This window comes from Xenopus laevis, chromosome 2S, assembly GCF_017654675.1.
Source record: "Xenopus laevis strain J_2021 chromosome 2S, Xenopus_laevis_v10.1, whole genome shotgun sequence".
NCBI lineage: Eukaryota > Metazoa > Chordata > Amphibia > Anura > Pipidae > Xenopus > Xenopus laevis.
In genome coordinates this window covers 98,176,387-98,188,778 of record NC_054374.1, presented here as the reverse complement: position 1 = coordinate 98,188,778, position 12,392 = coordinate 98,176,387, and the positions used below count along the sequence as shown (strand labels likewise).

The 12,392-nt window shown below is 35.0% G+C and overlaps 1 protein-coding gene across 2 annotated transcripts in view; it reads right to left on the bottom strand.

Annotated features, from left to right (window-relative positions):
- Positions 1-945: 945 nt before the first annotated feature.
- Positions 946-12,392, bottom strand: part of LOC108708949 (rho GTPase-activating protein 6) — a 145,512-nt gene continuing 134,065 nt past the window's right edge. For both annotated transcript variants that reach the window (XM_041584184.1, XM_041584185.1), the window contains exons 11-13: positions 10,033-10,292; positions 8,963-9,043; positions 946-3,908 (exon numbers count right to left, since the gene is read on the bottom strand). In XM_041584184.1, coding sequence (XP_041440118.1) covers positions 3,217-3,908; positions 8,963-9,043; positions 10,033-10,292 — 1,033 coding nt within the window. In that variant the 3' untranslated portion in view covers positions 946-3,216. The remainder of the gene's footprint in view (positions 3,909-8,962; positions 9,044-10,032; positions 10,293-12,392) is intronic.

Below are 12,392 nucleotides of genomic sequence, written 5' to 3'. Positions count from 1 at the left end.
AAAAATACAGTATATGCATTAAAATAGTTGCACCTGTGACACACAAGTTGTCAGTTAATTCATGTCTGATGGTTATTATTATTATTATTATTATATTATACTGTATCATTTGGAATACTTTATTTTATTGACTATATGCTGTGATGTTATTTAGATATTAACTTGCTTGCAAGAAGTGTCTAGAATGAAAATGAACATGTTGAAATATGATTATTATTAATTTAAGATTGTCATCCTACACCCTCTTCCCTTTTTTGCTTTTTGTATCCCCCATTTTTGAAAATGGAAAATAAAGGATGTTTAAAAAAAAAAATCATGCCTGATGAAAAATTTGTCTGGGCAGCTCTGATCAAGGTTTCAATCTGTTTGCGACTATCAAAATGGCGGTACCATGTTTTGTAAAAAGTATTTGAAATATGAGGATTGAAGGCCTAAGTGCTAAAGCAGCGGGTGTATATATATATATATAGGTCCTCTGCACTCAACCCATTATCAATATATTTAAGACAGAGACATTTTGTGCATACTGCTACTAAAAAATGCCTTACCCTTTAAACAACACAGGGATTGTTTGTCCATATATTGCAATATATTTAAGCTGGCCAACTACGTCAAAGTCATCCCATATCTGGCCAGTCCTACGCTTAATTTTCATCTGATTCATTAAGAATTCAATTGTTAATTATACATTTTACAAAGGGACTAAGATGTATAATTATATAATTATAATGTATAATTAAGCAATTGAATTCTTAATGAATCAGATGAAAATTAAGCGTAGGACTGGCCAGATATGGGATGACTTTGACGTAGTTGGCCAGCTTAAATATATTGCAATATATGGACAAACAAAGCCTGTTTTGTTTAAAGGGTAAGGCATTTTTCAGTAGTAGTATGCACAAAATGTCTATGTCTTATATTGATAATGGGTTGAGTGCAGAGGACTCTTGTATTTGTATAAGTATTTTGTGGTCACAGCCTCATTGCACCCCTGCCTAATGGTTTTAAAAATTAGTGTTGAGCACAACTTTCCCTTGTTTGACAAATAGGGATGAAAGCACTGGAACCTGCACATAGTAGGACCCCGAAAAGCAGTGAGATTCCATGAGCATGGTAAGATGCTCATCATACCACTTTATATACTGTTGCCCTAACTACAACCCTTCATTTGCTCTCCTAAAAGCCACCAACAGCTAAAGAGACATAGGTATGCATATGTTAAGGAATAGGACAGAAGGTCTATGAGCATCACTGGAGCATTTAAATGGTGAGTTGGATTACTTTTATAATTTGAAATACACAAAAATGCAAAGGGCCACAGATCTCTGATGTAACCCTGTATTAAACATCTACTTTTGGTAACTGGCAGATACAGGGCCTTGTGCACAAAACCAGGGAAACTTGTAAAGGAAAACTATACCCCTAAAATGAATACTTATGCAACATATAAAGACATGAACTATATATGATAGTATGACCTATGTATGGGTTGTTTGTGTGCACCTAGAATCATAGGATCACAGGGGCAGCCTTTTTTTCATAACATTAGAATTTTCTTTTTAGAATTACCCAATAGCACATACTATTAAAAGTATATTTTTATGTGAATGGCTTATTTACATGAAGCAGGGTTTTACATATAAGCTGTTTTATGCACTATATTTTTAAAGTCCTACATTTTCCAGGGTATAGTTTTCCTTTAATAACCTTGATACAGAAAAATATATGCCTAATATTCCCAACATTAGCTGCTCTGGCCAAATAAATTAGCCCCCCCCCCCCGGATTATGGAAGGTATTATACGCATATTTACTAGTTGGATTATTCATCAAAACAACATACAAGTTATGAATTACCAATCCTGTATTACCAGGTTATAGTAATATGCCTTGATGCCACAAATAAACACCTTATTTAACCCTCTAATTTTATATATATATATATATATATATATATATATATATATATATATATATATATATATATATATATATATACAACATGTACAGTATATAAGCACTAGGTTACAAGGAAGACGTCACTCGATTGTAATGCATTTATGTAGACTGTTCTTAAGACCCCATTATCTAATAGCTTTTCTTATGATCTGCTGTGGTAGTTACTTTCCAACCTACTGTACTTGCTTAAAATCGAAATATATACAGTCTTTCTTGGATGCTAACTTGTATAAATTAAATCATGGAATAAATTACAGTCCTACTCTGATAGTGCCCCTGCAATATAGCATTTTAATTTACGTCTTTCCCCAACAACCTGAGTATAAAAATTACATTTTCCCCTTCAATAAAAAATGAAAAGCACAGAAACCAGCATGTGCATAATTTATAAAGAAGTTCTTAATTATCATGGTAAGACAAGTGCAGTGAAAAATAAATCTATATAGTATAGTATTAATTAGTTTGTTGTTACACCTTTCTGTGGGGTTTGGAGTTATTTATTAAGCAGAGTGTCTATTTCCCTTCACCTGCGGGGTTCACTTGCCCTTCAACCAATTTTTTAAAAAAGTGGTGCCGTCTGTGTAATCAAATTATGAAGTCACAAACGTTTAGAAATATTGTTTGCATTGAGAATGGTTATTCCACCTTTGTAGGCGTTGTAGGCATCCACTGGTTCTGTCTTTCCACAGGCCTGGAAGTGGAAGGGTGGAGGAGAGTCGTTGAGCAATAACACCTCACTTGAGCTCTGCGATCACTCTGTGTACATATGTTTTGGGTGCCTCTGAATTCACAGGCACCCAGGCACTTGCTTAATAAATAACTCCAACCCCCACAGAAGGGTGTAACAACAAACTAAGAAATACTATTACTTTCTTTCTGTCTATCCCACGCTTATAGCGCTGGTTCATCTACGCAAACATAACTACTGTTTACTGCTTGTTCCCACGGCATATAGGATAAGCCCACTGAAGAATATACATAGGGAATGTCTAGGCATTAAGACAACCAATCTACTCATCTGCTTTCTTAGCATACACCATGATAAAAAATGTTGAACTCATGTCCTTTAATGTAAGCAGCAACTGATAAAGAAAAGACAACATGGCAGTGATGCATACGTATAAATGCAAATAATAGTTCCAAAGGAATTAAAGTTAAAAAATAAGTGTAAAAAAATAAAAAGGTACATTATTTTCACTGTCCTTCTTGTATCTTTAGTCTCAAGTAAGACTATGGCTTTTGTGTCCACTTTTGTCCATCATACTAGTGTTTCTGGGAGAGTATCGGGGTTATCTGCAGCTAAGAGTTCCCAGATTTGCCACCTCTCTCTCTGCCAGTCCTGCCAGTTTTGTTCTGTCAGATTTCTACTGTTCTGGTTATTGTCTGGGTTTTTCTGAGAAGTCTGCCTGTTACAAGCAGCTTGTTCTGTGACTTGAGTCCTACTCAATGATGTCCCAGCAAGTGTCTCTGACTTTGGCAATCTCCACAAACTCTGCTCATTTGAAAAAAATGAGGAACGATAAGTCTGTGCTGCACTTTGTTTTACTGGGCCTGGGTATGGAGGGGGGAGACGGGCCTCATTTTTACTGACATCAGCATGCTGCAGATATAAAGGCCTTGGTTTATTCTCGATACAAGGCAATGATGGATCTTTGCCAGAAATGTCCTCAGCATTGCTGGTAATTAAGTGCTGATCACATCTTGAAGAATATTCCACGTTTCTTCTGCTTAACTCAGTCTGTAGATTGCTGCATACTCGGGTCACTGGAATGTGTGATCGGAGCTCAGGAATGGCAGATGATGTCTGACTCCTCCGTATATTTGCCTTTCCATTGTCTAATTCTTTTACAGGGTTTTTACACTGCTGCCAATTTTGACCAATGTTTCCTTGGGAATGAGAACACTGTCCTTGTTGCAATGAGTTGTTTTCGTAGATATTCCCATATGAATCTGTAATTAAAAGAAACAGACTGAAAATAATGTATATATACACATATATCAGACTAAAACCGGTTTCTTTGTAGTTATATGTTGAATAAGGTGGCTTTACAAAGTATAGGGACTACGGAAACTAAATACTTATGCAAATACAGCTATGGGAACTAATATCCATAATGCTGGGGATTTCTAGATCCTTTTGCAGTTTGGATAACCATACCTTATGTCTGCTAAAAATCTTTGAAACAAACCGAATATTATTATTTTGCCACCAATATGGATTACTGCAGCTTAGTTACCATTTAGTACACAGAACTGTTTTATTATTTCATAGTAAAAGGAAAACATATGATTTTATATATTTTGTTTGCTGAAATAGAGAAATAGGTTAGGGAATTGCATTGGTTTAATTTGGAGCATTTTCCATAATGGGGTTGCTGCTAATATATCCCATATGTATCATATTTCAGATATTTTTCTAATATAAAACATTTTAAAAAATGACCTGTACATCAGTAGGGGAAACAGACTTTAGGTGGCTTGTGATTCATGTGTGATTTCACATGGGCTGGGGGGGATAGTAATACGTTTTTCGAGTCCCTGAAGTTATGCCCATGCAAATGTATGATTTGTTATTCAAAAAAGTTAGAGAATTGGCAAAGGGTCTGAATGCATTTTTTTCTTGATTTTGCATAGGCTTAAATTATTTCATGTCTAAGCCGAAAAGCTTTCAGCTTCAGTCATTCCAGTCACTCTGTCGTGTTTATACTCAGTTGCATAAATATTCAATTTATTTTATTGAAAACCATGGCACAATATGTTCCGCCTGCTTCACAGGAATACAATTTAATGTGTTCATGTTGAAGAAAAATTTTTTAAAAAATAAGTTAGGTGAAATAAACATTATAATCTTGGGCTTTCTGTTCTGAACTATTTAGGTTTTAATAACTTTTGCAGTATTGTCTGGGCAGTGCTCTCACTACAACGGACTTGATTCAAGGACACAATCTGGATACGTTAAAAGTCTTCACATCCTTTATTTAATCATATATAAAAAGTTGTCAGCATTGGCACAGTGCATATAACACACTACTGACGCGTTTCGTGCCCTTACTAGCAGGCACTTCTTCAGAGTATATAATTGCAATCACAACACATAACTTTATAGACACCCCTACACCTTGACAAAAAATCTTAAAGGGATATTTAAAGGGGAATATTAAAAGAAGAAGAAAATATGTTCAACAGTATATATCTTCTATATCCCAACATGTCGCCCTTTGCTTTATTTCTACCTTATTTTATTTTCATATTTAAAAGCAATTAGTTAAAAAAGCAGTAGTTATAATACGTACGTTCACATTTTTCATCTCAAGAGATAGTTCTTTTATACACTCATCATATTATAATACAATGCATATCTATTAGTGTATATATTTTTTAAATGTAAATATTTTTTAAAAAATCTCCTTAAATTATTTCATATCTCCTTATTTTTATTTTTACTTATTTAATTCCATTGTATACATCTATCTCTATACCTCTACTTGTCCAGATAATACTTTATCTCCCAATCTTTATTCAGACCTATCGGTCTCTCCGTTTCTAGGGTGAACATCCACCACACCTCTCTTTTATTTATAATTTTTTCAATATCTACTTTCCTTTTTCCTAGACTGACTTGTTCTATACCCTGAAATGATATATATTTCTCATTGGCATTATGTACATTTATTAAATGGTCTGCTATTGCCGATGAAATATCTTTCCTTCCTACACACGCATCGTTCTCCCCACATATTGACATCCACATTTGCAGGTAGCTAGATAGATTACATTGTTAGTTCGACAGTTTACACAGGATCTACATTCATATTCTTTGCCTATTGCTGTACTTTTGAATTTTTTTGAGACATTAATATAGTCAAAGGCTTTGCATACCCGTGCTCCACATTTGTACGTACCATATCGCTTGAGCCAACCAGATGTATTCTGTTGTTTTTTTATCTGGAAGCATACTTGGAGATATGTATCCTGCTATTGATCGATTTTTCCTATATGTAAACTGAGGTTTCCCTATTTGTATTAAAGGATCCGATCTTATCAAATCCCAATGTTTCATAATTATTTTCTTGATGTCCCTTGCTTCACAACTATAGTCTGTCACAAAATAAACATTATTGTTTTTTTCATCATTTTTCTTTCGCCCTTTGAACCTCTTATTTTCTGTTACCTGTCTCAAAAGTTCCCCTCCATCTCTTCCCACAGCAGATTCATAGGCCTTCTTCAATGTCTTAGAGCTATAGCCTCTCGCTGCTAGTCTATCCCATAAATCCATTGCCCCCCTTTGGAAGGCATCCCAAGTGGAACAAATTCTCCTCAATCTAAGGAATTGTCCAATCGGGATACCCTCCAGAAGCGGCTCCGGGTGACAACTAGTTCTCATTAGTAGAGAATTTCTACTTATAGGTTTCCGATATACATCCGTCAGAATCTCACCATTATCTTGCGTAAACAGTATATCCAAAAATTCCACACTATCTTTACTGATCTTAAGCAACAGGCAAAGAATATGGATGTAGATCCTATGTAAACTGTCAAACTAACAATGTAATCTATCTAGCTACCTGCAAATGTGGATGTCAATATGTGGGGAGAACGATGCGTAGAATGAAAGATAGGATTTTAGAACATCTGGCGTGTGTAGGAAGGAAAGATATTTCATCGGCAATAGCAGACCATTTAATAAATGTACATAATGCCAATGAGAAATATATATCATTTCAGGGTATAGAACAAGTCAGTCTAGGAAAAAGGAAAGGAGATATGGAAAAATTGATAAATAAAAGAGAGGTGTGGTGGATGTTCACCCTAGAAACGGAGAGACCGATAGGTCTGAATAAAGATTGGGAGATAAAGTATTATCTGGACAAGTAGAGGTATAGAGATAGATGTATACAATGGAATTAAATAAGTAAAAATAAAAATAAGGAGATATGAAATAATTTAAGGAGATTTTTTAAAAAATATATACATTTAAAAAATATATACACTAAAAGATATGCATTGTATTATAATATGATGAGTGTATAAAAACTATCTCTTGAGATGAAAAATGTGTACGTACTTATTATAACTACTGCTTTTTTAACTAATTGCTTTTAAATATGAAAATAAAATAAGGTAGAAATAAAGCAAAGGGCGACATGTTGGGATATAGAAGATATATACTGTTGAACATATTTTCTTCTTCTTTTAATATTCCCCTTTAAATATCCCTTTAAGATTTTTTGTCAAGGTGTAGGGGTGTCTATAAAGTTACGTGTTGTGATTGCAATTATATACTCTGAAGAAGTGCCTGCTAGTAAGGGCACAAAACGCGTCAGTGGTGTGTTATATGCACTGTGCCAATGCTGACAACTTTTTATATATGATTAAATAAAGGATGTGAAGACTTTTAACGTATCCAGATTGTGTCCTTGAATCAAGTCCGTTGTAGTGAGAGAGTTGAAAGAATCCAATGCCAGGATGTGGGACTGGAGGTCACGTGAGTAGTCTGGACGAATGGCGAGCTCCACACTCACAGCGAGGATGTCTGGACAGTGGGATGTTTTTTATAGTCAAATCACATTAGTTCGGGGCAGATTTATCAAGGATTGAATTTCGAGTTCATGGGAGTTTGTAAAAAAAAACGACCAATCAAAAGTCTAATTTTAACTAATTTTTACTGTTCCCTTGTCGAATTACATTAAAATAAACTCGAAATTTTATATTTTTAAATTCAAAATTAGAATTCGAAATTAGAATTTTCACTTCGACCCATGCTAAATCTGCTCCTTGGTGTTTCATAGGTTGATGCACCATTTCTGCCATTGTTCCACCCTTAGGGCATCAGTGAGATATAAATATATATTACTTGATTGTATACATTTTTATTCAGTTATTGCACGTGCATTCTTGGAATAAAAGTTTACACGTTCAAGAAATTTGGTGTGCTGATCCATTCTGTAAATTTGCAGAATTATTTTACAAAGCACCTACAAGTGTGTTAGAGCAATGAGTTTAGGCACTTTCTGGACTATTATAAGGAACCCCAAGAACAAGAAAGGAAAGAAAAAGAAAGAAGAAAAGAAAATGAAACCTAACTAATTAGAAACCAATGCAATATTGTTATTAGAAGAGCCATTTCTTTAGTATTAGCCCTGTGACACTTGTGATCATTATATAGATTCTAGACCAAAGTCTAGTTGCTTTAGGGCAATGCCACCATATATGCATAAAGGAGTCTATCTGACCAAAGCCCCTGAAACCTGTTGGGGGAGTGGATGGGTACCATTTTGATAACCTCTCAGGTATTAAGTACCATCTAGTCATGATGCTGTGAATTTGTTATATATTCCCCATTTCCCGCACAAGTAAATCAGCCCTTTACTCCTAATAAAACTACACTGCACTCAAAATGATTACTAATGAAAAATATGTCTAGGTAAAATAAAATGGAAATTAACAGAAACACTGACTGACATCCCTGAAGATGCTAACAGTATCTTATGATGCCAGTGAAACTTTGGAGCATTTGTCATGAAGAGAATTTATGGGTGAATTTCTCCTGTTTTCGCAAAAAAAAATTGCGGAAAATTGGAAAGAAAAAAAAAATTGTGAAATTTGAACGTTTTCACGAATTTTTTTTGAAATTCTAACATTTTCACAAAAAAATCATGAAAATCTGACATTTTTACGAAATTCACAGTGAATTTGTGCCAGGTGAATTTATTCGCCCATCACTAATGAAGAGATAATACAATCTTGTTGTTAGGGGAAATAGGATCATGTCCAGTGTACAGGGCACAATATCCAATCGTTTCTACAGGTCTATGAAACAATCACACAGATGAAGAACAAGTAGGAAAGCTACTAAGCTTAGTAACTTTATGCCTTTAATGCAGCATGTATGTAGTAATGGCTTTGATCCCTTCATCGTGTATATTAATTGTGTAAGATTTATAAGTCTATGATGCCATTAAAATGCATTAGATGTCCAGAAAAAAACACGGTCTAAGCTATACCTGTCACTCCTTGATCTTTGGATATAGATTTTAAAGTTGAATGCCAGGTGCCCCATATATCAAAATTGTCCTCTGGAACTTCTGGAAAAAGAAAGGAACCAAACATGAAACATTACGTTAGATATAAAAGCAAATGGTCACATGCCTTTGTCAATTTCCAGTTTACATAAACTGTCTATTTTCCATTAAAATAAAAAAAGTTTTACTATATGGATCTTAGAGCAATATATGGCCTGATTCTTTGCCTTGTATTTGTTGATTAGTTTATCCAGGCAAAACTCCAGAACACGTGCTAATAATGTGTAAAATAAACTTACACTAAAGGGCAGGGCCCACACTCATATACTGTAGGTCACACTGGGTTTGAAATGTAAATTTAACTTATACATACTTTAAAAAGAATCATTTAAAAAAACAATACTAATTAAGTCCAATCTAGTCAATATGGAAGGAGTTAGTAATTGTGTGGTTAACAGTCGAAAAAAGGCACATCCCTTTCTGTCTCTGGACGTCGGCGTCTGTTTTTTTGGACGCCGGCGCATTTTCGCCAATGAATTTGCGCTGGCTTCAAAAAAACAGACGCCGGCGTCAAAAATGGACGCCGCGCCGTTGCGCAAATTTTTTGGCGAAACGTCCCAAATTCGCCTGTCACTAACAGAGACATTTTGTGTATACTGCTACTGACAAAATATACAGTACAGGTATGGGACCTGTTATCCATAATGCTCGGGACCTGGGGTTTTCCGGATAACGGATCTTTCCGTAATTTCTTCATGCCTTAAGTCTACTATAAATTTATTTAAACATTAAATAAACCCAATAGGCTGGTTTTGCTTCCAATAAGGATTAATTATATCTTAGTTTGGATCAAGTGCAAGGTACTGTTTTATTATTACAGAGAAAAAGGAAATCATTTTTAAAACTTTGGATTATTTGGATAAAATGGAGTCTATGGGGGACAGCCATTCTGTAATTCGGAGCTTTCTGGATATCGGGTTTCCGAATAAGGGATCCTATACCTGTATATATTTAAACAAATTGCAATATAACTATTGACATATCAGTCTTACCCTTATTACACCACTGTGTAGTGGAATAATCCCTGGTTTTTGTCAATAGGTGCCCAGCCAGTGTGTGTGGTTCAGGAGTCTTGTGGAGCCTCTCTGAATTGACGTTGTCTTCTTGCCTTGCAATAGCAGAACGTTCAGACAGGACTGGAGAGTTATTGTCATACGGAGAAACATCCCCGCTAGAAGCTTTATTTGAGTCTGTGGATGAATGTCTTCCTTCAACTGAGAAAGATGACTCTGATCTTAGCAACTCAGGGCTCCTAGAAACAAATGAAGAACAAGATAAGATCCCCCCTATATTGCACTTTTTTCTCTGTATTAGTGATGTCTGGTAAGGTCAGCAGTTGTCTGGAAGAGAGAGGTGGATTTTCAAATGCCAATGAGACACATGCAATGTTCCTGATTTAACGTCTGGAAACATGTCAAAGTGACATTACCCTTACAGTAGTATTTTACAAAGAGTTTCATACCAATAAGCGGTATAATATTTAAAGATGTATTACCAATTATATGCAGTGCAGAATCTAAAAAAAAATCTTTCACATTCAACAAATTCTTGCTCTCATATTGTAATATCACTATGAAGGTAAAAAGTTTTTCCTTAAATTTATAATGTTTTAAAATGCCCACTAGAGGTCACTTTAGGACTACAAGAATGATATATTGCAAGTATACAATGCAATAAACTTCCACTGAGCTTACATGGACTCTATTTACGCCTTTTTTTACCCCAATAACTGTAAAATAAAAAAATAAATTAAATGTATAATGCAATCTATTGAGCAGAACCCTATTTACCTCTTGTATAAGTCAGTATTTGTTTGTCATTTGTATGTTTTTTGTATAAACCATTCTATTAAGCACTGCTGCAGAATATGTTGGCTACAGATGTCTAAATCATTTCAAAAAAATGCCTGTGAATGTTCATATTCATTGGCAAATTTTAGAAAAATGCTGTCTGCAGTATGACTGCTATATTTAGGGGTTTTTGTTAGAGGTTAATGAAAGTATATGTTGGCGGGGGTGGCTGCATTCCTTCCAGGTTACGGTAGGTAACACCGGCATTATTGTTACCGTACCTACCAAAGCACCATTATTATCAATAAGATTACAGAGGAAGCACTTGTGTGCCTTATAATGAAGACACACTTTCTGTTTAATAACATTCACAGCACAATGACAGTCATTGAGAACTTGCTGGATGCATATTCTGTGGCTCTATACATTCTATATATGGATGGTTGTTTTCTGAGAAACATAAAAGTCAGTAGCAAGAGCACTGATAATTGTCCTGATTCTTCCATATTCTATAAATATCTGAATATACAGTATATATATATCATATATTTGGAACATGTTAAGGTCACATAAAGTACCTGTGTATAGACTGATATGACTAATATGTATGGATAGATTACTGCATTTCAGAAGTGTAAACTGGGGGAAATAAGATTTACATATTCGTGAACCATCTCCCCTCAATGTAACTGAAATGATGTTTATGCACAATAAGAATTTATGCATTCAGTTCCCTTGAAAAATTATGCAGAACCCAATTCCATGTACAGAACAATCTGCCTCCATGGTGTTTTGTATAAAGTTGTGATACATTTTGTATAACTTTGTTGTTGGCTATGAATCATTTATGATTCCCTGAACGCTTTCTTTGGTCTTTTTGACATTCATCAAATTGTGGGCGTTGTGACTCATTCCACGAAATTTTATTTAAGAAATCTGTTGCTACGTTACAGGATTTGACTTGATGTGTATCTCAGAACATCTATACTGTGTGTAGGGATTATACTCAAATCCACTGTATTTATTGTACCGCCCAGCGAGCAATCAGGAAAGCTCTGTATTATAAGTTGTTGTTTTATGTGATAAATTTGCCTATATATTTATTCGCCTGATCTTCCTGCACCTGTCAGTTGAAGTCCTGTGTAAAAAGTACAACCGTTTTGCAAGAAGTGAATAACAGGAGAGCATTTCTCAGATTATCTATGCAATGGTAGCCTAAACAGAACCTACAAAAAAGGGTTTACCCCTCAGTGTTACACTACACAAGAAAGTAGTGACACATGAATATGAGTATCTGGCAGATAGATGACAGAAAGGAAGGAGGGAGGGAAAGAGGGAAGGAAGGAAGGAAAGAAAAAAGGGAAATTACTGTAATAATGATGGACTCGAACTCCGTGCTATGTAATTTTTCATTTGAGTGATATAGCCTTAGCAGGTAGGTCGTTATTATTCTGTATAAAAGCAGCACAGAGATCACTCAACTCTTACATATATACTGTATATGGTGTTCCGCTTATGCCAAACCTCCATGCAGGATACAGGGAAGCTCTGCAGTTGTATGT